Genomic DNA, 25,350 nt, shown 5'->3' on the forward strand with positions numbered 1-25,350 from the left:
TTCTTCAGTGACAGAGTACAGTGGTGGAAACAAATTACTATAGATGAGCAGCTATATTTATGTTGTAGGCTCCTAGAAGAAGCTTTCAAGGCAGGACAAATGCATAAAACAAAAATGCTTTGTATATAATTTGGCACATATTTCTTTACTGACACATAGAAACCATCAATGAAAATAAAACAAGTTGTTTTCCTCTTCACCCATATTTTGATATTGTTTTTGCTTAGCTCTCCACAACTCCTCACTTTCCAAACAAACCCTACTTAGAATGTATCATGAAAAAGATGACGTAATTGTTCTTGTCAATGATTAAACTCTTCCTGGACTTCCAGCTGGGTACAGGTATCCATTATAACCGACGTTTTAATGACAAACTTTGCCATCTTCATCAGGGATGATGCCCGGGCATGTCTAGTCCAGAGGTATTTGTACTCCTGTAGTCCATCCCTCCTGATTGGTTAGTACTCATCCAATCAGGTTTCTGCTCTCCTACCTTGTTTACAATCGAATTCCAGTTCTTACTTAGAGAGAGACCTTTGTCTTAGTTAAAATTCTTTTCCTCTAGTTTTATTTCATGGCTTCCTTTACCAGGCAGTCCCAAAGGCCATTGGCGTGGCATAGTAGTTTAGTGTCATTGAAGTCAATAGGGGAGCACTCTGACTGGTTGAATTGCAACCTTGCATGGAGGCTGCAATGCACAGGGTTGCAGGAGTGTTGTAGACTCAGCCAGCTACATCACAGTCACAATCCTCCCCACTGGTTGAGGATATCTTCAAGAAGGTGGTGTCCATCAGTAAGGGCTCTCACCATCTGGGACATGCTGTCTTCTCCTTATTACTACGTGCAATTATGAAAACAGCATGGCAGCACCTCTACTTCCTTAGGAGTTTGCAGAGATTCAGCCTAACACCTAATACTTTGACAAACTTCTATAGATGTGTAGTGGAGAGTAGATTGACTGGTTGCATCATAGCTTGGTTTAGAAATATCAATGCTCTTGGAAGGAAAATTCTATAAGCTGTAGTGAAATGGTCCAGTCCAACACGAGTAAAGCCCTTCCACCAATTGAGCACTCCTACATGAAATGTTGTTGCAGGAAAACAACATCCATGATCAGGGACCATCACAGCCCAGGAGATACTCTCTTCTTACCACTGTCATCCAGTAGCACACAAGAATCTTAAAACCTTCCAGAATAAAGCAACCTAATTGAGTAACATTCTCGCTACTAACCTAACCATTCATTCCTCCACCACCACTGCATCACAGCTACAAGATGCCCTGCAATTGTTCACCTAGGGCTACTCTGAAAGCTTCTCACAAACCATTGACCTCTAGCAGCTAAGAGAAGACAGGGCAGCAGGTGCAAGAGAACACCATCACTTGGAGATTCCTCTCCAAGTCGTACACCATCCAAGCTTGGAAACATATCACCAGTCATATATTATCACTGGTTCCAACAAATCCTATAACTCTCTGCCTGACCATATTTTCAGAGTACCTTCACCATAACCACTGGAGCAGCTCAGGAAGGCAACACATCACCATCTTAAATGTAACTTGGGATGGGCTAGCTTGCTAGCAATCTTGCTAGCAATGTTCACACTTCAAAAATGAATAAAATGTCTAACAATACACCTTTGAGAATCCAGCAACATGCTCAACTCCTCAAAGTCTGACCTACCTATCAACAGGTCAAGGCCAATGCTAGCTCAGCTATTGTAGGTTCATCTGTCTTAACTTCAGTTCTGTCACTTTCTCTCACTAACCCATTCTGCCTGTGCACATGTTCTTGCACATCAAAGATTAACCAAATCCAATTGAATTGCTTAAACAGACCTAACTTGGACTTATTTGAGAACTATTTTTAAGTATTTAGGTGGAAAGAATAAATTGGAAATGAGAAATCAGCTTGAAGGCAGTTTTCCTTCAAAAACTTATTAAACAGGTGAATTAATTTGGGCTAAAAAAAAAGTCCATTAATATAAGTAAGAAAAAGTGGACATAAGTAATACTTCAAGAGTTTTAAGAATATTTTTGTGATTATTTGTTAATGGATGTTAATTCTAGATATTTTACACTTCTCATCATAGCAGCATCAATCTTTGCACCTATATCACATTGATATTGACCGACAACTTACACAGTGGTCATTGCCTGAAGATGTCGTTTCAGCTTCTGCTAGTAATTTGCTGTTTGTTATGTAGAAAATGGCCTATTTCATTTTGTATAAAATGGGCATATTTAAATTCAAAGCTACCAATGGTCCCATCATTAATATTGTACTCCTGCTGCCTTAATTTTAGACCATAAGACCAAGGAGCAGAATTAGGCCATTCAACCCATTGAGTCCACCATGGCTGATATATTATCCCTTTCAACCCATTCTCCTGCTTTCCCTCTGTAACCTTTGACACCCTAATAATCAAGAACCTATCAACTTTCACCTTAAGTATACCAAAAGAATAGGCCTACAGAGCCGTCTGTGACAAAAAATCCACAGATTCACCACCCTCTGGCTAAATAAATTTTTCCTCATTTAAGTCCTAAATGAACATCCCTCAATTCTGAGGCTTAGACTCACCCACTTTAGGAAACATCTTCTCCACATCCACTCTATCCAGACAGTTTGATATCTGGTAAGTTTCAATGAGATCCCCCAACCCCCATTCTTCTAAACTCCAGCGAGTACAGGCCCAGAGCCATCAGACTCTCTTCATATGTTAACCCTTTCGTTGCTGGTATCATTCTTGAGCACTTCCTCTGGAGTATCTAGCACAATGCCAGCACACTCTTTCTTAGATAAGAGGCCCAAAGCTGTTCACAATATTTCAAGTGCTGGCTGACAAATGCCTTATAAAGCCTCAGCGTTGCATCCTAACCTTCGTATTCTAGTCCTCTCAAGTATTTTACATTTTGGTGCAAAATACAGTAGAATGTGAACTACAATAGCTTTTCCATTCTAGTCCTAACATTGCATTTGCCAACTCAACCTGGAAGTTTATCTTTAGGGAAACTTGCATGAGAACTCCCAAGCCCCTTGACACCACTGATTTTTGAATTTCTTCTCTATTTAGAAAATAGTCTATGCCTTTATTCCTTCTGCCAAAGCCATGACCGTGCCCATTCCTAGATTATATTTAATCTGCCACTTCTTTGCCCATTGCCCCCAATCTGAAGACCATCTGCAGACTCCCTGCTTCCTCAACACTACCTGCCCTTTCACCTATCTACAAATCATCCACAAACTTGGCTACAAAGCCATCAATTCCTTCATCCAAATCATTGATATACATTGTGAAAAGAAGCGGTCCCAATACCAACCCCCGAGCAACACCAACCCCTGTGCAACACCACGCCTCATACAACACCACTAGTCACAGGCAACCATCCAGAAAAGGCCCCTTTTATTCCCACTCTTTGCCTCCTGCCAGTCAGCCAATCTTCTATGCATTCTTGTGCCTGTCCTGTAATACCATGGGCTCTTATTTTGTTAAGCAGCCTCAAATGCAGTACTTTGTCAAAAGACTTCTGAAAATCCAAATAAGCAACATCAATTGACTCTCCTTTGTCTACCCTGCATTTATTTCCTCAAAGAATTCCAACAGATTTGTCAGACAAGAGTTCCTCTGAAGAAAACCATGCTGTCTCAGGTCTATTTTATCATGTGCCTCTAAGTACCCCGAATCTTCATCCTTAATAATAATGTCTTCCCAACTACTGAAGTCAAGCTAACTGGCCTATAATTTCTTCTGCATGAAGAGGCTGATGTATGGGCAACCACCACATGGTCCTTCACAAATCAGGGTCAGGGTCCAGTGACATGGAGTGCAAAACTTCTGGGGACCTTTACACTGCTGAAGCCTTCCTCCACTATCACTGCCATTGTGATGTGTCATCATCTTACACTAGCTCCACTGCTGAGGTCTTGGTTGAACTGCTCTTTACCTGGACCCTTACACTTGACCTTACCACCAGGAGCTAAGTGCCAGATGACTAAACTCCAGATGGCACCGCTCTTGAGATCTCAGGAACTACAAGCCTCGCCACCCTATTGAGGTGCCAAACCTCTTTAATGGCTTGCTATGCCATTAGAATTTTATTTTGATTTTGCTCAACAAAATTTTGTGTTCAGATTATTTCAGAGAAGTATTTCAGAATATTCAGCACCACAATTAGTCAACAAGTATGAGAAATTTGTGTCAACTCAACTGATTTTCCTTTATAATGATGATGGAGAATGCAGAGTAATATAAGCAAAGTAATTGACATGAATCATGGCCAGAAAGCTCACACAATACTTCTATCTCCTCAAGATGCTGTAGACATTTGGCTTGTCCTCTTTGACCCTCACCAATTTTATTGATACACCATAGAAAACATCCTATTCAGGTGCATAATGGCTTAATTGAACCAAGAACATAGAAATCTACAGCACATTACAGGCCTTTCGGCCCACAATGTTGTGCTGACCATGTAACCTATTCTAGAAACTGCCTAGAATTTTCCTACCGCATAGCCCTCTATTTTTCTAAGCTCTATGTACCTATCTAAGTGTCGACTAAAAGACTCTATTGTATCCACCTCTACCACCTTTGCTGGCAGTGCATTCCACGCACCCACCACTCTGTGAAAAACTTACCCCTGACATCCCCTCTGAACCTACTTCCAAGCACCTTAAAACTATGCCCCCTTGTATTCGCCATTTCAGCCCTGGGAAAAAGCCTCTGGCTCTCCACACAATCAATGCCTCTCATCATCTTATACACCTCTATCAGGACACCTCTCATTCCGCTCATCTTCCATATGGCATCTGCTGTTCTCATTGCCGCAAAGAACTGCAAGGAGATGTCGACACAGCTCAGCATAATACAGAACCCAGCTCCTCTATGTGGACTCTGTCAACATTTCTTGCTGCCTTGAAAAGCAGCTAACATTATCAATGATCCCATCCACACTGGACCTTCTCTCTTCTCCCTCCTCTCATCCTGTAAAAGAAACAAAAGTTTGAAAGCACAGACCGCCAAGCACAAAGACAGCTCCTATCCTGGTATTATAAGACTATTGAACAGTTCCCTAGTACAATGAAGTGGACCCATGACTTCACTAGCTATCTCCTTATGACCTTGCACCATGCTGACTACCTGAACTACACTTTTGCTGCAACAGTAATATTTTATTCTGCATTTGTCATGTTATTCTTCATTATTACTCTGTAGTGATGAATTAATCTTTATGAATGGTTTTCAGGAGAAGTTTCACATTGTACCTCGGTACATGTAACAATAATAACCCAGTTTGCCTATCTACCAATTTAAATCTTTGGGATATCAATGTTAAACTGCACTTGCACAGAAATTCCAAAGTTACTGTCAATTTTCTAGTACAAATTCCAATAGCTTCTCTGTCTTTAAAATGGAAAAAAATCTTGTCATCAAAAGCGAAAATGATAATTATTTTGCATGCTGCCCTTTTGTACACTATTATGTCAAAGATGCTAACTTTAAAGACGTGTTAAAACCTATATTTTCTTTGATATTCTAACTTAGTTTCATCTGATATTTAACTACTGAAGGATGTAAGGATCATTCCGATTTCCCATCAAATATTAAAAAGGATCATTGACATTAGAGAGCCAGGGATGTCGATTTTTGCTGTTTGATAGTTAAACAAAACTATAATTATATATTTCATTCAAATGTATACTTTTGTTATATATAGTGAACAGCAAGCATCTTTTATCAATCAATTTTTGCTCTACACTTTTTTATTTTCTCTTATCTTGATTCAGTAATACTCTCCTAAGTGGTTCACTTAACAAACACAGCACAGTGGTTTTCTTTCCCACTGTCATACTCCATTATGCCTAGAAATTTGTTGCTGATCAGTGACTTTGAATGCACCAGCTAGTAATGTCAAGAGTGTTGTACTCTGATTCCAAAGTTCAATCAATTGAAGCAAACATTTAACGCAGGCCATTATGCTTTTAATCAAATGAACTCTAGGTCATTGTAATTCATTAAATTGGAGCTCTTTTATGCTGTGTGTTCTATTAAATAAAACTTCCTTCTTAAATTTATTCCTTCTCTTTGATAGGTATGGCAACAGCACAAAGAACTATGTTGTGCGTGTTGGTGATTACCACACATTAGTATCTGAGGAATATGAGGAGAATCTTGAAGTGCAGAGCATTGTCATCCACAAAGACTATAAGCCTGATGATAATGACTATGACATTGCATTGGTAAAGCTTGAAGGAGACCAGGAACGTTGCATCAAATTTAATGCCCATGTCCTTCCAGCATGTTTGCCACACAGGAGAGAACGTATACACAGAAGCAGCTCAAACTGCTACATTACCGGATGGGGTGACACAGGTAATAATGAATACTGTGAACTAATATCCCAATATACAGCTAAGGAGAGTAAAGTGTAGCTATCATTCTTTGAAGCTAAATAATTCTAGATCTTGGTTAGTACCCAAATGTAATATCCAAAATTTAGTATAATTTTTCCTCATGGTTGATAAAATGGTGTATTTAAATATTTGAGCATTTGTTAAATTATTTATGCATTAATTTAAAGCATCATAATAAATTAATCTGGCACTATAAAGAATCATTGTTACCATTCATTGGGAGGCTTCATAGCCACTGACAGAAATTTGAGTGTTCAAATAGACCGTAAGTGAATCACTAGGGTTATCATGATTTTTTGATTTATTTTATCTTCTTGAATCCATTGATCAGATGCAGATTGTGCTCCGAATCATATGACCCCGTATTCGGATAGTTAAACACTATGACATAATGCAGCATGTTATTGATATTTACCTTTCTTTTTCTTGCTTTGTGTTTTAAGCCACAAATTACTACTCACTTGTGGTGACAACACTAAGTTCAAAGACACAGAGTCATAGAGTTATAGAGCATGGAAATAGTCCAGCAATCCCACAACATCTACACCAATGGGCATTCCAACTGTGTTAATCCCATCCCTTCCAACACTTGGCCCTTCTACCTTCTCCCCCATCTGTCTCCATCTGTCACTCATCCTTCACCCCTTATTGGTTCACCTTTCACCTACTGGCCCCTGTTTCACTTCTCGCCCCTCTCACCTTTATACTATCTTCCCTTTCCGCTTTCAGTCCTAATGCAGAGTATCAGCATAAAGCACTGGTGATCCTTTCCTCTCTCCCTCCACCCCCACAGCTGCTGCTTCATCCACCAGTAGCTTGTTTAATCCTTTAATGCCCAGCTGATTTAAGTGTTCAACTAGGGAGCTCTTCACTGCTGTCAGCAACTCTGTTTCCACCACACTCTCTAGAAGTGCATTCCAGGTACTCACCACTCTCTAGGTGATAGTGGTCCTGTTCAAATCCCCTTTGAATCTCCTGTCCTGTGCCCTGAAACTAGTTTATGATTCTTACTCGATTCAACCTACTGAGAGTAAATTAAAACTACTAGAGCTGGAGATCTCTGGCAACTCTAATGGACTCCACTGTGACTTCCAGTAGAGTCTCTTGGAGCTTCCAGTAGTTAGTTCATTACCTAGCTGTGAAATCTAATAACTGGCTGTTATGGGATAGGGCAGGCACCCTGTCCAACTCAAACATGATAAAGGAGTGAGTGGGAGCTTTTATTTTCCAGGGTCACTTAGAGACCTGGCCCATGATGAATGACAGCATTTTTAGTTAGCACCCATTGGCTAGTCAATGACAGTAAAATCAACATAAAGTTTCAGGTGAGGTCTGTGGATATAGAAACATTAATCACCAGGTACTTCATTTATCTTTTATTTTTTGTTATGAACCTGCCCCTATCAGAGTTCTTGCTTGGACTTCAGACTCTTTGGTGGGCAGCTGTCATGTTAAAATCTGGAACATTATGTGACATGTCACAAAGCGATACAGGAAGAAGGCAGAAGATTGGGATTGGAAAGGAAATTGATCTGACATGATGAAATAGCGGATCAGACTCAATGAGCCAAATTACCTAATTATACTCCTATGTCTTATGCCAGTAGCATTGTAAACAGCAGTGAATCCACCAGCCCAACATATCACTTTTTGTCAGAATACGCTACCTTCAAAGTTTTACTCTGTTGCAGTAACTATATTGATATAAGTGTTGTTGTTAACATTTTTCTTATCAATCTAAATCTGATATTTAATCCAAGTGAAGAAGAGAGTGAAGAGTGAGTGAGCGGAGGGGTAATTTTATATCTGACACCTTATATTAAGTGTACCCCTTGACTCAGCTTTATTAGAATTGCGCAAGTGGATAGATTGGAGATGAGATATGATTGGATTTGGAAATTACCTACTTATACATAACTACATAACATTGATGGTTAGAATTATTCATTTTATGTCCACATTTGTAATATAAGCTATTTATTATAATTATATTGCGCTATAATTTCATCTTCTAGTCAACATCAGAGTTGCTAATCCTTAGATTTCTGAGCTCTATTCCCATTTTTCTAACCAACCCTAAATGTAATAAAGATTCTGTGCTCTCCACATCCACTATATAGAGGCCTTTCAACATTCAACAGGTTGTCAATGTGGTCAACCCTCATTTTTCTGAATTCCAGTGAATACAGGCTCAGAGCCATCAAACGCTCTTCATATGACAAGCTATTCCATCCTATTATCATTTTTGAGAACCTCCTTTGAACCACCTCCAGTTTCAGAACATCTTTTCTAAGATAAGAGGCCCACAACTGCTCATAATACTCCAAGTGAGGCCTCACAAGGGCTTTATAAAGTCTTAACATGACATCTTTGCTTTTATATTCTAGGCCTCCTGAAATGAATGCTACATTGCATATTCCTTCCTCACCACAGACTCAACCTGCAAATTAACTTTCAGGGAATCCTGCACAAGGACTCCCAAGTCACTTTGCATTTCAGTTCATTGCATTTTTTGTCCATTTAGAAAACAGTCAACTCTATCATTTCTTCCACCAAAGCACATGACCGTACACTTCCCGACACTGTATTCAAACTCCCACTTGTTTTGCCCATTCTCCTAATCTGTCCAAGTCCTTCTGTAGCCCCTCTACTCCCTCAAAACTACCTACCCTTCCACCTTTCTTCACATTGTTAGCTAACTTTGCAACAAAGCCATCAATTTCATCATCCAAATAATTGATATATATATAAAACGTAAAAATAGTCAGTCCCGAAACAGACCCCTGTGAAACACCACTAGTTACATAGAAATTATGGAATTTGTTGCCACGGGCAGCAGTGGAGGCCAAGTCATTGGGTGCATTTAAGGCAGAGATTGATAGGTATCCAAGTAGCCAGGGCATCAAAGGTTATGGTGAGAAGGCAGGGGAGTGGGACTAAATGGGAGAATGGATCAGCTCATGATAAAATGGTGGAGCAGACTCGATGGGCCGAATGGCTGACTTCTGCTCCTTTGTCTTATGGTCTTATGGTCTTTTAGTTACTGACAACCAACCAGAAAATGCTCTCTTTATTCCCATTCTTTACCTGCTGCCAATCAGCCACTGCTTTATCCATATGAGAGTCTTTCCTGTAATACCATAGGCTCATAGCTGGTTACACGGCCTCATGTGTGGCACCTTGTCAAAAGCCTTCTAAAAATCCAAGTACACAGCATCAACTGATTCTCCTTTGCTTGTCCTGCTTGTTACTTCTTCAAAGAATTCCAACAGATTTAGCGATCAAGATCTTCCCTTGAGGAAACCAAGCTGACTACGGTCTATTTTATCATAAGCCTCCAAATACTCCGAGACCTTATATTTAATGATTGATTCCAACATCTTCCCAACCACTGAGGTCAAAATTACTAGCCTATAGTTTCCTTTCTTCTGTCTCTCTCCCTTCTTGAAGAGTGAAGTGACATTTGCAATTTTCCAGACTTCCGGAACCATTTGAGAATATAGTGATTCTTGAAAGATCATTACTAATGCCTCCATGATCTCTTCAGCCACCTCTTCCAGAACCCTAGGGTGTACATCATCTGATCTAGCTAACTTATCTACCTTCAGACCTTTCAGTTTCCCAAGACTGTTCTCCCTGGTAATGGTAACATCACACACTTCACGACCCCTGTCACCTGGAATTTTCGCCATACTGCGAGTTCTTCCACAGTGAAGACTGATGCAAAATACTTATTCAGTTCATCTACTATTTCCTTGTCCCCATTACTACCTCTTCTGCATCGTTTTCCAGTGGTCAGATATCCACTCTCAACTCTTTTTTACACTTTATGTATCTGAAGAAACTTTTGGTATTCTCTTTAATATTATTGGCTAGCTTGCTTCTGTGTTCCATCTTTACCTTAATGATTGTTTAGTTGCCTTATGTTGGTTTTAAAAGCTTCTCAATCCTCAACTTCCTACTAATTTTTGCTCTATTATATGCTCTCTTTGGCTTTTATGTTAGCTTTGATTCTCTTGTTAGCCATGGTTGACTCATCTTGCCTTTAGAACACTCCTTCCTCTTTGAGATGTATATAGCCTGTGCCTTATAAATTGCTTCCAAAAATTCCAGCCATTGCTGCTTTGCGATCATCCCTGCCAGTGTTCTTTTCTGGCCAACTCCTCTGTAAAGCCTCTGTAATTCCCTTTTCTCCACTGTAATACTAATCCATCCGACTTTAGCTTCTCCTTCCCAGATTTCAGGGTGAAATCAATCATATTATGATCACTTTCCCCTAAGGGCTCTTTTACCTTAAGCTCTCTCATCAATTCTGGTTCATTGCACAACACCCAATACTATATAACTGATCCCTTAGTGGGCTCAACCATGAGCAGCTCTGAAAAGCCAGCTCATAAAGCACTCTAGAAGTTGCATCACCCTCACCACCCAGGAATCCAGCATCAAGCTGATTTTTCCAATCAACCTGCATATTAAAATGCCCCATAACCATTGTAACATTACCCTTTTGACATGCATTTTCCATCTCCTGTTGAAATTTGTAGACCACATCCTTACTACTGTCTGGGTGTCTTTATACAACTCCTATCAGTGTTTTTTTACCCTTGCAGTTCCTTAGCTCTATCCACAATGATTCAATACCTTCCGATGTCACCTCTTTCTAATGATCTGATATCTTTTTTTACCAACAGAGAAACTCCACTCCCTTTGCCTTCCAGCCTATCCTTTTGATACAATGTGTATGCTTAGATATTCAGATCCCAGCTATAATCTTCTTTCATCCACGATTCAGTGATTCCTACAACATCATACATGCCAATCTACAACTGTGGTACAAGTTCATCTACCTTATTCCGTATACTGTGTGCATTCAGATACAACACCTTCAGTCCTGCGTTCACTGTTTTCGATTTTTCCCGTCTTTTACATTGCAACTCATCCTGCTGACTGCAATTTTACCCCTTCTATGGCCTCCACTCACTACATCATGCCTCTGCTTGTAAACCAGCTAAGTCATCTTCAGCACCATCACCGGCCTTTCCTACAAGACTTCTTGCATTGAAATATACTTGTGTTGAAATACACTTCTGTTGAAATATACTTGTGTTGAAATATATTGCATTGAAATATACTTGCATTGAAATATATTGCGTTGAAATATACTTGCATTGAAATATAGCTCAGGACACTAGTCACACCATGCTCAACTTTTTGATTCCTAGCTTTGTCTGAGGTGTTAGCAAAATCCTCTCCGCAACTCTCCACTAATTGTTCTGGTATTCTGGTTCCCATTCCCCCCACCCCGCAACTCTAGTTTAAATCCCACTGTGCAGCATTAACAAACCTTCCCACTAGGATATTAGTTCCCCTCCAGTTCAGGTGCAAACCATTCCTTTCAAACAGTTCTGACATTTCCTGGAAGAGAGCTCAATGATGCAAAAATCTTATGCCCTCCCTCCTACACCAACTTCTTAGCCATGTATTAAAGTGTGTAGTCTTCCTAGTTCTGGCCTCACTAGCACATGGCACGGTTAGTAATTCTGAGATCACAAGCCTGAAGGTCCTGCCCTTAACTTAGCACATAACTCCCTGAACTTCCTTTGCAGAACCTCATCATTCATCCTACCCATGTCATTGGTACCCACATGGACCACAACTTCCGGCTGTTCACCCTCCCACTTAAAAAGGCTGAGGATTCGATCTGAAATATCACAGACCCTGGCACCCGGGAGGTATCTTTCCATCAGGGAATTTTGTTCTCGCCAAAGAACCTTCTGTCCATTCTCCTAACTAACAAATTCTCTATCACCACAGTGTACCTCTTCTTCCCCCCCACCCCTTCACTTCTGAGTCACAGAGCCAGACTGTGGCTGTGACTTTCCTGTGTCAGGTCAACCCTCCCAACAGTGGTATACTTGTTTTATGGAGGGACGGCTCTGTACTGCCTTCTTAACCCCTTTCCCCTTCCTGACTGTCACCCAGTTTCCTGTGTCCTCCACCTGGAGTGTAACTACCTCTCTATATGTCCTATCACCCCCTTAGCCTCCCAAATGATCCAGAGTTCATCCAGTTCCAACTCCAACTCCTTAACACAGATTGTTAGAAGCTGCAACTGGATGCACTTCTTGCAGTTGTAGTTGTCAGGGACACTTGAGGTCTGCCTGCCTTCCCACATCCTGCAAGGGGGAGCATTCCACTATCCTGCCTGCCATCTCTACTGTCCCAGCCGAGCAGATATTAAGGGAAGGAAAAAAAAACTTAATCTCGCTCTTTCCTTTTCTTTTGCTTTCTCTGACTGAAGCCTCTAAGAGCTAAAGCCTCAACTCTGTCCATACAGATGACGGTCACAGTGATGATGGCTGCTGTGCTTGCCCATGTCCTCCTTTAAATTGCTCTTGCCTATTGGTCCTAAATGCCGATTGGTCACTAGTCAAAGCTCTTTTACTCTGAAATGACCCACTGCTTCCTTTTTTACTCAGGCAGTGAAATCCCCTCCTTCCAAAACTTCCGATGTCCAGGTTAGTCGCTGGTCTGAGCTCCTTTTAATATAAATAAATAAATAAAAATAATCACATAAAATCAAAGCAGAGGATAAAATGAGGTCAAATTGAATGGCTTTAAAAGGAAACTAAATTCTAGTTATTAAATGAAGGTCCAATTGTTTCCTCTTCACTAATACTACTTTATTCAATGGCAACATTCTTGCTAACATCAGTGGAGGTCAGCATATGCCTGAGAAAAGAAACCACTTAGCTCCGGACATCAGCAATGACCCGGAATGCACAATTTAGAAGGATAATAGAAGCAGATGATGGCAACCTATGAACGGGAACAAGACGGACTTCTAGAGAAGCATGAACAGCCTAGCTCTGAACAGCTTTTTTAAATGGCTGGCAGAGGCAGGATGGGCCAAATGACATCTTCGTGACTGAAATCTGTAACACTATAAATAATGATAGACAAAGAGAATTTTGGTAATTGCTTCTTCTGTTGCACAGGATAATCACTTCAATGGCTAATTGATCAATCAATATTGTTTAATTATATGGATAAAATTACCGGAGTACCTCTTTAAAATCGTACCCCTGTTTAACTGTTCAGATCTGAGACAGGGTAACTTGACAGCGTTGCTGGTGATTTCACTGGAGTGATATTTAATTGACTCACTCACTAACTTCCCTGAAGTGTTTCATCTAAAGAGCTTTAGAACATGGTGTAAACAGATTCCCAATTTATCCAATTGCCATGCTTCATTTGATATCTTCTAGAAAACAGAACTTGACAATAGATATTGAAAACGATGCATTGAATTAATATTAATGTGGGACAAAATGGATTATTGAAGGAGTGCAGTTTTGGCATCTTTTTTAAAAGTTGATGTTCACAGTCTTAATTTTCTAAAATTTCCTCCAACTTCATTGCAAATCTCTACCTGGTAAGAAGTTCTGCACCATTAGTAAAGTGAAATTCTTAGGCTAAACTCTGGGGTGATCATTTGATGCAGAGAAACCCATGAATCAGTAGCACATGTTGGGAATTTAATGAGCAGAAAATTATGACTGTTACCAAGTTCATCTGCACCTGAGAGCTCCTGTTACTTGTTCCCAATGTATACATGGTGTATTTAAATGTGAAACACCAACCAAATTACCCCTTCCAATTGACAATGATGCTGAAGTTAATAGATGACCACTCATGTACATAGTTGCACAAAACTATAATTTAGCATTCAATCATGGAACTTTCAGCCTCTTCCCATTTTACCTGCTCTAGAAGTAAATTGGCAGGAGGATGCTCCCCACTTCTGCTCCATTTCCCGGACATCTGTCCTTACCCTATCTTCCCTCCAGCTTCACAGGAATAGAGTTACTCTTGTCCTAACCTCCACCCCATGAGCATCTGCATCCAGTACATTATTCTGCAAAACATCCACCATCTTCAATGGGATCCTACCGACAAAAACATCTTTACCTCTACCCCGCAATCCACTATCCGCAGGGATCGCTCTCTCTGTGATGCCCTTGTCCATGCGTCCCTCCCCATAAATCTCCCTCCCGGCAATTATCCCTGCAAGCGGATGAAGTTCTACACCTGCCCTTTCACCTCCTCCCTCACCTCCATTCAGGGCGCTAAGCAGTCCTTCCAGATGAGGGAACAATTTACCTGCAAGTCTGTTAGGGTCATCTACTGTATTCAGTGATCCTGATGTGACCTCCTCTACATCGTTGAGACCTGACAGAGATTGGGGGACTGCTTTGTCAAGCATCTTCACTTCGTCCACAAAATGCAGGATTTCCCAGTGGCCAACCATTCAAGTTCCAGTCACTATTCCCATTCTGACATGTTGGTCTATGCCCTCCTCTACTGCCACAATGAGGCTACTCTCAGGTTGGAGGAGCAACACCATATTTCATCTGGTAGCCTCTAACTTGCTGGCATGAAAATCATTTTCTCTAACTTCAAGTAAACTTCAACTTAAAGGGGAAGGATATTAAATTATGTAAGATAAGGGAAACAGGTAGGGAAGTTATGGAACTATGATGATTAAAGAAGAGGACGTACCGGCGCTTTTAAGGAATATAAAAGTGGATAAATCTCCGGGTCCTGACAGGATAATCCCTAGGACATTGAGGGAAGTTAGTCTGGAAATAGCAGGGGCTCTGACAGAAATATTTCAAATGTCATTGGAAACGGGGATGGTGCCGGAGGATTGGCCTATTGCTCATGTTGTTCCATTGTTTAATAAGGGTTCTAAGAGTAAACCTATCAATTATCGGCTTATGAGTTTGACGTCAGTGGTGGGTAAACTGATGGAAAGTACTCTTAGAGATAGTATATATAATTATCTGGATAGACAGGGTCTGATTAGGAACAGTCAACATGGATTTGTGCGTGGAAGGTCATGTTTGACAAATCTTATTGAATTTTTTGAAGAGGTTACTAGGAAAGTTGACAAGGGTAAAGCAGTGGATGTTGTCTATATGAACTTCAGTAAGGCCTTTGACAGGGTTCCATACAGAAGGTTAGTTAGGAAAGTTCAATCGTTAGGTATTAGTATTGAAGTAGTAAAATGGATTCAGCAGTGGCTGGATGGGAGACGCCAGAGAGTAGTGGTGGATAACTGTTTGTCAGATTGGAGGCCGGTGACTAGTGGTGTGCCTTAGGGATCTGTACTGGGTCCATTGTTGTTTGTCATATACATTAATGATCTAGATGATGGGGTGGTAAATTAGATGAGTGAGTATGCAGATGATACTAAGATAGGTGGAGTTGTGGATAATGAAGTAGGTTTTCAAAGCTTGCAGAGAGATTTAGGCCAGTTAGAAGAGTGGGCTGGAAGATGGCAGATGGAGTTAATGCTGATAAATGTGAGGTGCTACATTTTGGTAGGACTAATCAAAATAGGACATACATGGTAAATGGTAGGACATTGAAGAATGCAGTAGAACAGAGGGATCTAGGAATAATGGTGCATAGTTCCCTGAAGGTGGAATCTCATGTGGATAGGGTGGTGAAGAAAGCTTTTGATATGCTGGCTTTTATAAATCAGAGCATTGAGTATAGGAGCTGGGATGTAATGTTGAAATTGTACAAGGCATTAGTGAGGCCAAATTTGGAGTATTGTGTACAGTTCTGGTCACCGATTTATAGGAAAGATGTCAACAAAATAGAGAGAGTACAGAGAAGATTTACTAGAACATTACCTGGGTTTCGTCACCTAAGTTACAGAGAAGGGTTGAACAAGTTGGGTCTTTATTCTTTGGAACGTAAAAGTTGAGGTGGGACTTGATAGAGGTATTTAAAATTATGAGGGGGATAGATAGAGTTGACGTGGATAGGCTTTTTCCATAGAGAGTGGGGGAGATTCAAACAAGAGGACATGAGTTGAGAGTTAAAGGGCAAAAGTTTAGGGGTAACATGAGGGGAAACTTCTTTACTCAGAGAGTGGTAGCTGTGTGGAATGAGCTTCCAGCAGAAGTGGTTGAGGCAAGTTCAATGTTGTCGTTTAAAGTTAAATTGGACAGCTATATGGACAGGAAAGGAATGGAGGGTTATGGGCTGAGTGCAGGTCGGTGGGACTGGGTGAGAGTAAGAGTTCCACACGGACTAGAAGGGCCGAGATGGCCTGTTTCTGTGCTGTAATTGTTATATGGTTATAAATTTACCCCCACCCCCTTCCCTCTTCTTCCAATCTCCACTATGGCCCCCCTATTACCTCTTCTCTTCTCCTCACCTGCTTATCACCTCCCCCGGTGCCCCTCCTTCCCTTTTTTCCGTGGTCTACTCTCCTCTCCTATCAGATTCCTTCTTCTTCAGCTCTTTACCTTTTTCACCTATCCCTCCCAGTTTCTCACTTAATTCTTCCTCCCCCACCTCCTGGTTTTGCCTATCATCTTCTAGCCTGTAATCTCTTCTCCCCCCACCCCCCATCACCAGCTTCTTATTCTGGCCTCTTTCTCCTTCCTTCCCTGTCCTGGCTCAAAAAATTCAATTCTTTATTCCTTTTCATAGATGTAGCTGGACCTGATGAGCTCTCCCAGCATTTTGTATGAATTACTTTGGAGGGAAGAATTGCTGTCGCCATGGTGTTTACTATGTTACATAATAAAAATCTCTGCTACCCAGAGCTAGAGGCATTTCATTGGTTCAATAAGGTATATTGGTGTGAAGTTGGACAAATTACAGACATACGTTGATGGCATACTGCATTATGATTTATCATATAATGTTTAATGTCTGAGTCACGGTTGTGTCCAGGATTTCATAGAGAAGTGAAGGCCAGAAAGTTTATAACCAGAATGGAGGTGTCAGTGCTGATGGGTAACTGGAGAGTTCGAGTGTGCTTGCTGGGAATAGGTGGTGTTCTGGGCACATTATTAGTAGTTTGGGTCGGTTTGTTAGTTGGGGGCTGGTGGTTGAAGGGGATTCACATTAGATCAGCAAGTGGGTTGGTGAAGTTTGTGACGCATGGGGTCAGAAGATCAATACATGCCTGTGTAAAATTCAAGTTGGACCACAAACATGTTTATACTTGTGTTTCCTGCCTCAATCCAACACACTATCATCATTTTATTCCCTTTATTCACTATCATCATTTTAGGTATTGTTCTCCATTGCATTCTTAGTCTGATGGGTCAGACCAAATTGTCAATGGTATTGCTTACCTCTTAATTCACCATCCCATTTCATGTTGTCAGCACAATACTTTGTCAAATACTTCTTCACAGTTACTGATTTAACTGGAGAGGATACGTATTCATACAAACACTAATAAGTACATTGCGATAACACGTGTATTAAGCATATACTCATGTACTATATACTCAAATCATTCAGTGATGTATTTGTACATCCACTCAGTTGTCACTTTATTAGGTACCTTATGTAGCTATTAAAGTGGTCACTGAGTGTATGCCATGACTTCCAATCACTCTTGCAAAAGAACATTCTCTTTGACTAACATTAATGTTGGTTTACACTCTGAACTTGTGTATACTCATAGTACTGCAAAACTCATAAATCATTATGCACACGCTCAGTCTCTAATAAGTATTAGGTATGTAAAAGAGTTGTATGAACTAGATTATCAAATATACTTCTGGAATAGAATTTATAGTAACGTCTGGACAAAATTGCCAATTTAGTCTGAGGGGTATCAAAGAAACGATGGTTAGGTCTAATCTTTTTTATCCATGTCTAAATGCTGTTTTGGCTCTTCACTGGAAAATATGAACAGCAAAGATGCAAACATCAAGTTGCTCTTTATTGCCTACAGCTCAGCATTCAATACTATCACCCCTCAAAACTAATCAATAAGCTTCAAGACCTTGGTCTCAATATCTCTTTGTGCAATTGGATCCTTAATATCCCTACTTGCAGACCCAGTCAGTTTGGACTGGCAACAACACCTTCTCCATCAGTCTCCATTGGTGGATGTTCTGTGCTTGTATTTTCAGAAGGCCTTTGACAAGGGGCCACACGTAAGGCTACTTAACAAACAAAGAACCCATAGTATTACAGGAGATATATTCACATGGATAAAGTGCTGGTTGATTGGCTGTGGTCATAGAGTGAGAATAAAGGGAGCGCTTTCCAGTTGGCTGTTGCTGACTAGAGGTGTTCACAGGAGTATGTTGGGACTATGTTATATGTCAATGATTTGGATGGCAGAATCGATGGCTTTGTAGCCAAGTTTGCAGACAATATGAGGATAGGTGGGGGAGTAGGTAGTGCTGATGAAGCAGAGAGGCTAAAGAAGACCTTAAACCGATTATAGTCATAGTCATAGTCATACTTTATTGATCCCAGGGGGAAATCGGTTTTCGTTACAGTTGCACTGTAAATAATAAATAGTAATATAACCATAAATAGTTAAATAGTAATATGTAAATTATGCCAGTAAATTATGCAGTAAGTTCAGGACCAGCCTATTGGCACAGGGTGTCTGACCCTCCAAGGGAGGAGTTGTAAAGTTTGATGGCCACAGGCAGGAATGACTTCCTATGACGCTCTGTGTTGCATCTTGGTGGAATGAGTCTCTGGCTGAATGTACTCCTGTACCCACCCAGTACATTATGTAGTGGATGGGAGACATTGACCAAGAGGACGTGCAACTTGGACAGCATCCTCTTTTCAGACACCACCGTGAGAGAGTCCAGTCCCATCCCCACAACATCACTGGCCTTACGAATAAGTTTGTTGATTCTGTTGGTGTCTGCTACCCTCAGCCTGCTGCCCCAGCACACAACAGCAAACATGATAGCACTGGCCACCACAGACTCGTAGAACATCCTCAGCATCGTCCGGCAGATGTTAAAGGACCTCAGTCTCCTCAGGAAATAGAGACGGCTCTGACCCTTCTTGTAGACAGCCTCAGTGTTCTTTGACCAGTCCAGTTTATTGTCAATATGTATCCCCAGGTATTTGTTATCCTCCACCATGTCCACACTGACCCCCTGGATGGAAACAGGGGTCACCGGTACCTTAGCTCTCCTCAGGTCTACTACCAGCTTCTTAGTCTTTTTCACATTAAGCTGCAGATAATTCTGCTCACACCATGTGACAAAGTTTCCTACAGTAGTCCTGTACTCGACCTCATCTCCCTTGCTGATACATCCAACTATGGCAGAGTCATCCGAAAACTTCTGAAGATGACAAGACTCTGTGCAGTAGTTGAAGTCCGAGGTGTAAGTGGTGAAGAGAAAGGGAGACAAGACAGTCCCCTGTGGAGCCCCAGTGCTGCTGATTACTCTGTCGGACACACAGTGTTGCAAGCACACGTACTGTGGTCTGCCAGTCAGGTAATCAAGAATCCATGACACCAGGGAAGCATCCACCTGCATCGCTGTCAGCTTCTCCCCCAGCAGAGCAGGGCGGATGGTGTCGAACGCACTGGAGAAGTCAAAAAACATTACCCTCACAGTGCTTGCTGGCTTGTCCAGGTGGGCGTAGACACAGTTCAGCAGGTAGACGATGGCATCCTCAACTCCTAATCGGGGCTGGTAGGCGAACTGGAGGGGATCTAAGTGTGGCCTGACCATAGGCCGGAGCAGCTCCAGAACAAGTCTCTCCAGGGTCTTCATGATGTGGGAGGTCAATGCTACCGGTCTGTAGTCATTGAGGCCGCTGGGGCACGGCGTCTTCGGCACCGGGACGAGGCAGGACGTTTTCCACAGTACAGGAACCTTCCGGAGCCTCAAGCTCAGGTTGAATACATGGTGAAGTACTCCACATAGCTGAGGGGCACAGGCTTTGAGCACCCTGGTACTGACACCATCCGGTCCTGCAGCCTTGCTTGGGTTGAGACTTTTCAGCTGTCTTCTCACCTGTTCAGTTGTGAAGCTCACTGTGCTGGTTTAGTGTGGGGAAGGGGTATAGTCATGAGAGCAGGATGGGGGACTGTGAGGAGGGGTAGGAGGAGAGAGTGGAGCATGTGTTGATTGGGGGCCGACAACAGGTGGCTCATGTGGGGGATGGGCAGGGGTCACAATGTCAAATCTGTTAAAGAACAGGTTAAGTTCGTTGGCCCTGTCCACACTGCCCTCAGCTCCTCTGTTGCTAGTTTGCCGGAACCCAGTGATGGTCCTCATCCCCCTCCAGTCCTCGCTCATGTTGTTCTGCTGGAGTTTCCACTCAAGATTCCTCCTGTACCTGTCTTTAGCCTCCCTGATCCTGGCTTTCAGGTACTTCTGTATTGCCCTCAGCTCCTCCCTATTTCCATCTCTAAGCTCCCTCTTTTTAGCGTTCAGGATGTCCTTAATGTCCTTTGTCACCCATGGCTTGTTATTTGAATAACAAAGTACAGTTCTTGTCGGAACATTGCAGTCCACACAGAAGTTGATGTAATCAGTGATGCACTCTGTGAGCCCATCAATATCCTCTCCATGTGGCTCACAGAGTGCCTGCCAGTCTGTCACCTCAAAACAACCCTGGAGCGCCTCATAAGCCTCCTCCAACCATTTCCTCAGGAGAATGGGTGAAGAAGTGGCGGATGGAATACAGTGTCAGGAAATGTATAGTCGTGCACTATGGTAGAAGAAAGAAAAGCATTGACTACTTTCTAAATGGAGAAAAAATTCAAAACTCTGAGGTGCGAAAGGGCTTCCCTCGTACAGGATTCTCTAAAAATTAATTTGCAGTTGAGTCGGTGTTGAGGAAGACAAATACGATTTCAGCGTTCAATTCAAGAGGACTAGAATGTAAAAGCAAGGGAGTAATATTGAGGCTTTAGAAGGCACTATGAAGGCCTCACTTAGAGTATTATGAGCAGTTTTGGCCCCTTATCTAAGAAAGGATGTATTGCCATGACAGAGAGTTCAAAGGAGGTTCACAAAATTATTCGTGTATTGAAAGGCGTATGAAATGAGGAATGTTTGATGGCTCTGGGCCTGTACTCACTGGAATTCAGAAGAATGAGGGGTGTTCTCATTAAAACCTATCAAATGTTGAAAAGACTCAATATAGAGTGGATGTGGAGAGGATGTTTCCTATGGTGGGGGAGTCGAGGACCAGAGGACACCGCCTTATTAGAGGGACATCCATTTGAAACAGAGACAAGGAGGAATTTTTTTTGCAAGAGATTGGTGAATCTGTAGAATTCATTGGCACAGGTGGCTGTACAAGCAAAAAAATGGGCGTTTTTAAGGCAGAGGTTGATAGCTTTTGATAAGTCAGGGCATGAAGGGATACGGGGAAAAAGCGGGAGAGTGGGGTTGAGAGGAAAATAGATCAGCCATGATAAAATGACTGAGTAGACTCGATGAGCCAAATGGCCTAATTCTGCTCCGATATCTTCTGGTGTTATGGTCTTATGGTCCATCAGCACAGATGCACCACAAGGCTTTTTGCCTAGCCCCATTCTCTACTCGCTTTACACTTATGACCACGTGACTAAACACAGCTCCAATGCCATTTACAAGTTTGCTGATGACACCACTGTTATAGTCTATATAGGTGGTTATGGATCAGCATATAGGAAGGAGATTGAAAATCTGGCTGAGTGATGCCATAACAATAATCTTTTACCCAATGGCAGCAAGACCAAGGAGCTGGTTATTGATTTCAGGAGGAAGAAACCAGAGTTCCATGAGCCAGTCCTCATCAGAGAATCAGAGGTGGAGAGGGTCAGCAAACTTTAAATTCCTCAGTGGTGACATTTAAGAGAACCTATCTTGGGCCCAAAACAAAAGTGCAATTATGAAGAAAGCACGGCAGCAACTCTCCTTCCTTAGCAGTTGACGAAGATTCAGCATGACATCTAAAACTTTGACAAACTTCTATACGTGTGCGGTGGAGAGTATATCGACTGGCTGCATCAAAGCCTGGCATGCAAACGCCAATGCAAAAGTACATAAAGTAGTGGATGTGGCCCAGTGCAACACGGATGAAGCACTCCCCACCATTCAGTAATCTACATGGGCTTTGTCGCAGGAAACGAGTATCCATTATCAGTGACCCTTACCACCCAGGACATGCTGTCTTCAGGAAGAAGGTACAAAAGCCTCGGGACTCACTCCGCCAGGTTCAGTAATAATTATTACCCATCAACCATCAGACTCTTGAACCAAAGTGGATAACTGCACTCAACTTCACTTGCCTCATCAGTGAAATTTTCCCACAACCTATGGACTCACTTTCAAGGACTCTTCATCTCAGGTTCTCAATACTTATTGTTTATTTATTTATTATCATTATTTCTTTTTTTTGTATTTGCAGTTTGTTGTCTTTTGCACATTTATTGAGCACCCAGTTGATGTGACTTTTCATTGATTGGTTATCTATATAAGCATATAAAGGTTATATATGGCCACTATTCTGTTATGGATTTATTGAGTATGCCCACAAAAAATGAATGTCAGGGTTGTATATGGTGACATATCTACTTTGATATTAAATTTACTTTGAAATCATGAACATCAGCACCTTGGTAAAAAATGAATATTCAGGCACTGTGGGGGTGAATTTGGATTACATGTGCACTTGGCAGATGGATATAGGAATTGATCCCAGTACTGGTACAACTAAACCAAACTCAGTTATGAGACCTTATTTATCTGCATGCCAGAGTGCTCACTAGTGAAAAAGATTTAAATTTGACACTGTAGCGATGTGCTACACACAGCGCTAGAATAACCACACGGAGTCGGTGAGTTAGAGTTGCGATAAAGAGATTTATTCAAACTTCGCGGCCCGCTTTAAAGCCTTCCCGTTCCCGCCCTCCCTGGGGCAGGATTGCTGTGGGGAATGCATATTCCCAGACCTTTTCTGCGCGCGGGATTTTCCCCCTGCCGGTGAAGATGGCCTGGCGCCCTTTTTGGGGCCGGCCCTCTGCCTGCGCGCGCTGTTGTGAGCCGGTTCGTGTGTGCCACAAAGTGGGTTGCCACATAACCCCCCCCCAGAACCGGCAATACCTCCCCCAATGTCCACAGTCTGGATCGGCCTCTGTTTGGGAGGTCTGCCCCTGCGCCGTGGTGCCTGAGCCTGGACCGGTTGCGCCAAGTCCACGTGGGCCAGTTTGAGTCGGTCCACCGTGAAAACCTCCTCTCTCCCCCCAATGTCCAGCACGAACGTGGACCCGTTGTTCCTGATCACCTTAAACGGTCCTTCGTAGGGCCGCTGTAGCGGTGCCCGGTGTCCGCCCCGTCGTACAAAAAGAAACTTACAGTTCTGCAGGTCTTTGGGTACGCAGGTCGGGCTCTGTCCGTGCTGTGAAGTGGGTATGGGGGCCAGGTTACCGAGCCTCTCCTGTAGTCTGTCCAGGACTGCTGTGGGTTCTTCCTCTTGCCCCCTTGGGGCTGGTATGAACTCTCCTGGGACAACCAAGGGTGCGCCGTGCACCAACTCGGCCGACGAGGTGTGTAGATCCTCCTTGGGCGCCGTGCGGATTCCGAGCAGGACCCAGGGAAGTTCGTCCACCCAGTTAGGCCCCTCCAGGCGGGCCATGAGAGCCGATTTCAGGTTACCGTGGAAACGCTCCACTAGTCCGCTCGACTGTGGGTGGTAGGCAGTTGTGTGGTGTAGCTGTGTTCCTAAAAGGCTGGCCATAGCTGACCACAGGCTGGAGGTGAACTGGGCGCCCCTGTCGGAGGTAATGTGGGCCGGTACCCCAAAGCGTGCTACCCAGGTTGCGATTAGTGCTCGGGCACAGGATTCGGAGGTGGTGTCGGTGAGCGGGACTGCCTCTGGGCATCTGGTGAAGCGGTCTATCATCATTAGGAGGTACCGCGCTCCTCGCGACACTGGCAGGGGCCCCACAATATCCACATGGATGTGGTCGAACCTCCGGCGGGTGGGTTCAAACCGCTGCGGTAGAGCCTTGGTGTGCCGCTGCACCTTGGCCGTTTGGCACTGCATGCACGTTTTGGCCCATTCACTGACCTGCTTACGAAGTCCATGCCACACGAACCTGTTGGTGACCAGCCCGACGGTTGTCCTGATGGAGGGGTGCGCTAAGTTGTGAATGGACTCGAAAACCCGCCGGCGCCAGGCTGCTGGGACGACGGGGCGGGGTTGGCCGGTAGCTACGTCACATAGTAGGGTCCTCTCACCTGGGCCTACAGGGAGGTCTTGAAGCTGTAAACCGGAGACTGCAGTCCTGTAACTGGGGATCTCAGTGTCTGCCTGCTGTGCCTCTGCCAGCGCTGCATAGTCCACCCCCTGGGACAGGGCCTGTATGGTAGGTCTGGAAAGTGCGTCCGCCATGACGTTGTTCTTTCCAGAGACATGCCGGATGTCCGTCGTGTACTCGGAGATGTAGGACAGATGTCGCTGCTGGCAGGACGACCAGGGATCGGACACCTTAGTGAACGCAAAGGTAAGCAGTTTGTGGTCTGTGAACGCGGTGAAGGGCCTACCTTCTAAGAGGTACCTGAAATGCCAGATTGCCAGGTATAGTGCCAATAGCTCCTGGTCGAAAGCACTGTATTTGAGTTCGGGTGGTCGTAGGTGTTTGCTGAAGAACGCCAGGGGTTGCCAGCGACCCTCGATGAGTTGTTCCAGCACTCCACCGACCGCTGTGTTGGATGCATCTACCGTGAGGGCAGTAGGGACGTCCGTTCTGGGGTGCACTAGCATCGCGGCGTTTGCTAAGGCTTCTTTGGTTTTAACGAAAGTGGTTGTGGCCTCTTCGTCCCAGGTAATGTCCTTGCCCTTACCCGACATCAGGGTGAACAGGGGGCGCATGGTTCGGGCTGCTGAGGGGAGGAAACGGTGGTAGAAATTCACCATACCCAGGAATTCCTGCAAGCCTTTGGTTGTGTTGGGTCGGGGGAAGTGGCGGACCGCGTCTACCTTGGCGGGCAGCGGAGTTGCCCGTCTTTAGTAATCCTGCGGCCCAGGAAGTCGATGGTGTCGAGTCCGAACTGGCATTTGGCTGGATTAATTGTAAGGCCGAATTCGCTCAGGCGGGAGTAGAGCTGGCGGAGGTGGGACAG

At 43.2% G+C, this 25,350-nt stretch overlaps 1 protein-coding gene across 2 annotated transcripts in view; it reads left to right on the top strand.

Annotated features, from left to right (window-relative positions):
* Positions 1–25,350, top strand: part of prss12 (serine protease 12) — a 160,582-nt gene that overhangs the window by 131,049 nt on the left and 4,183 nt on the right. For both annotated transcript variants that reach the window (XM_072253175.1, XM_072253176.1), the window contains exon 12: positions 6,097–6,377. In XM_072253175.1, coding sequence (XP_072109276.1) covers positions 6,097–6,377 — 281 coding nt within the window. The remainder of the gene's footprint in view (positions 1–6,096; positions 6,378–25,350) is intronic.

The sequence above is a fragment of the Mobula birostris genome, chromosome 3 (genome assembly GCF_030028105.1).
Source record: "Mobula birostris isolate sMobBir1 chromosome 3, sMobBir1.hap1, whole genome shotgun sequence".
Taxonomy (NCBI): domain Eukaryota; kingdom Metazoa; phylum Chordata; class Chondrichthyes; order Myliobatiformes; family Myliobatidae; genus Mobula; species Mobula birostris.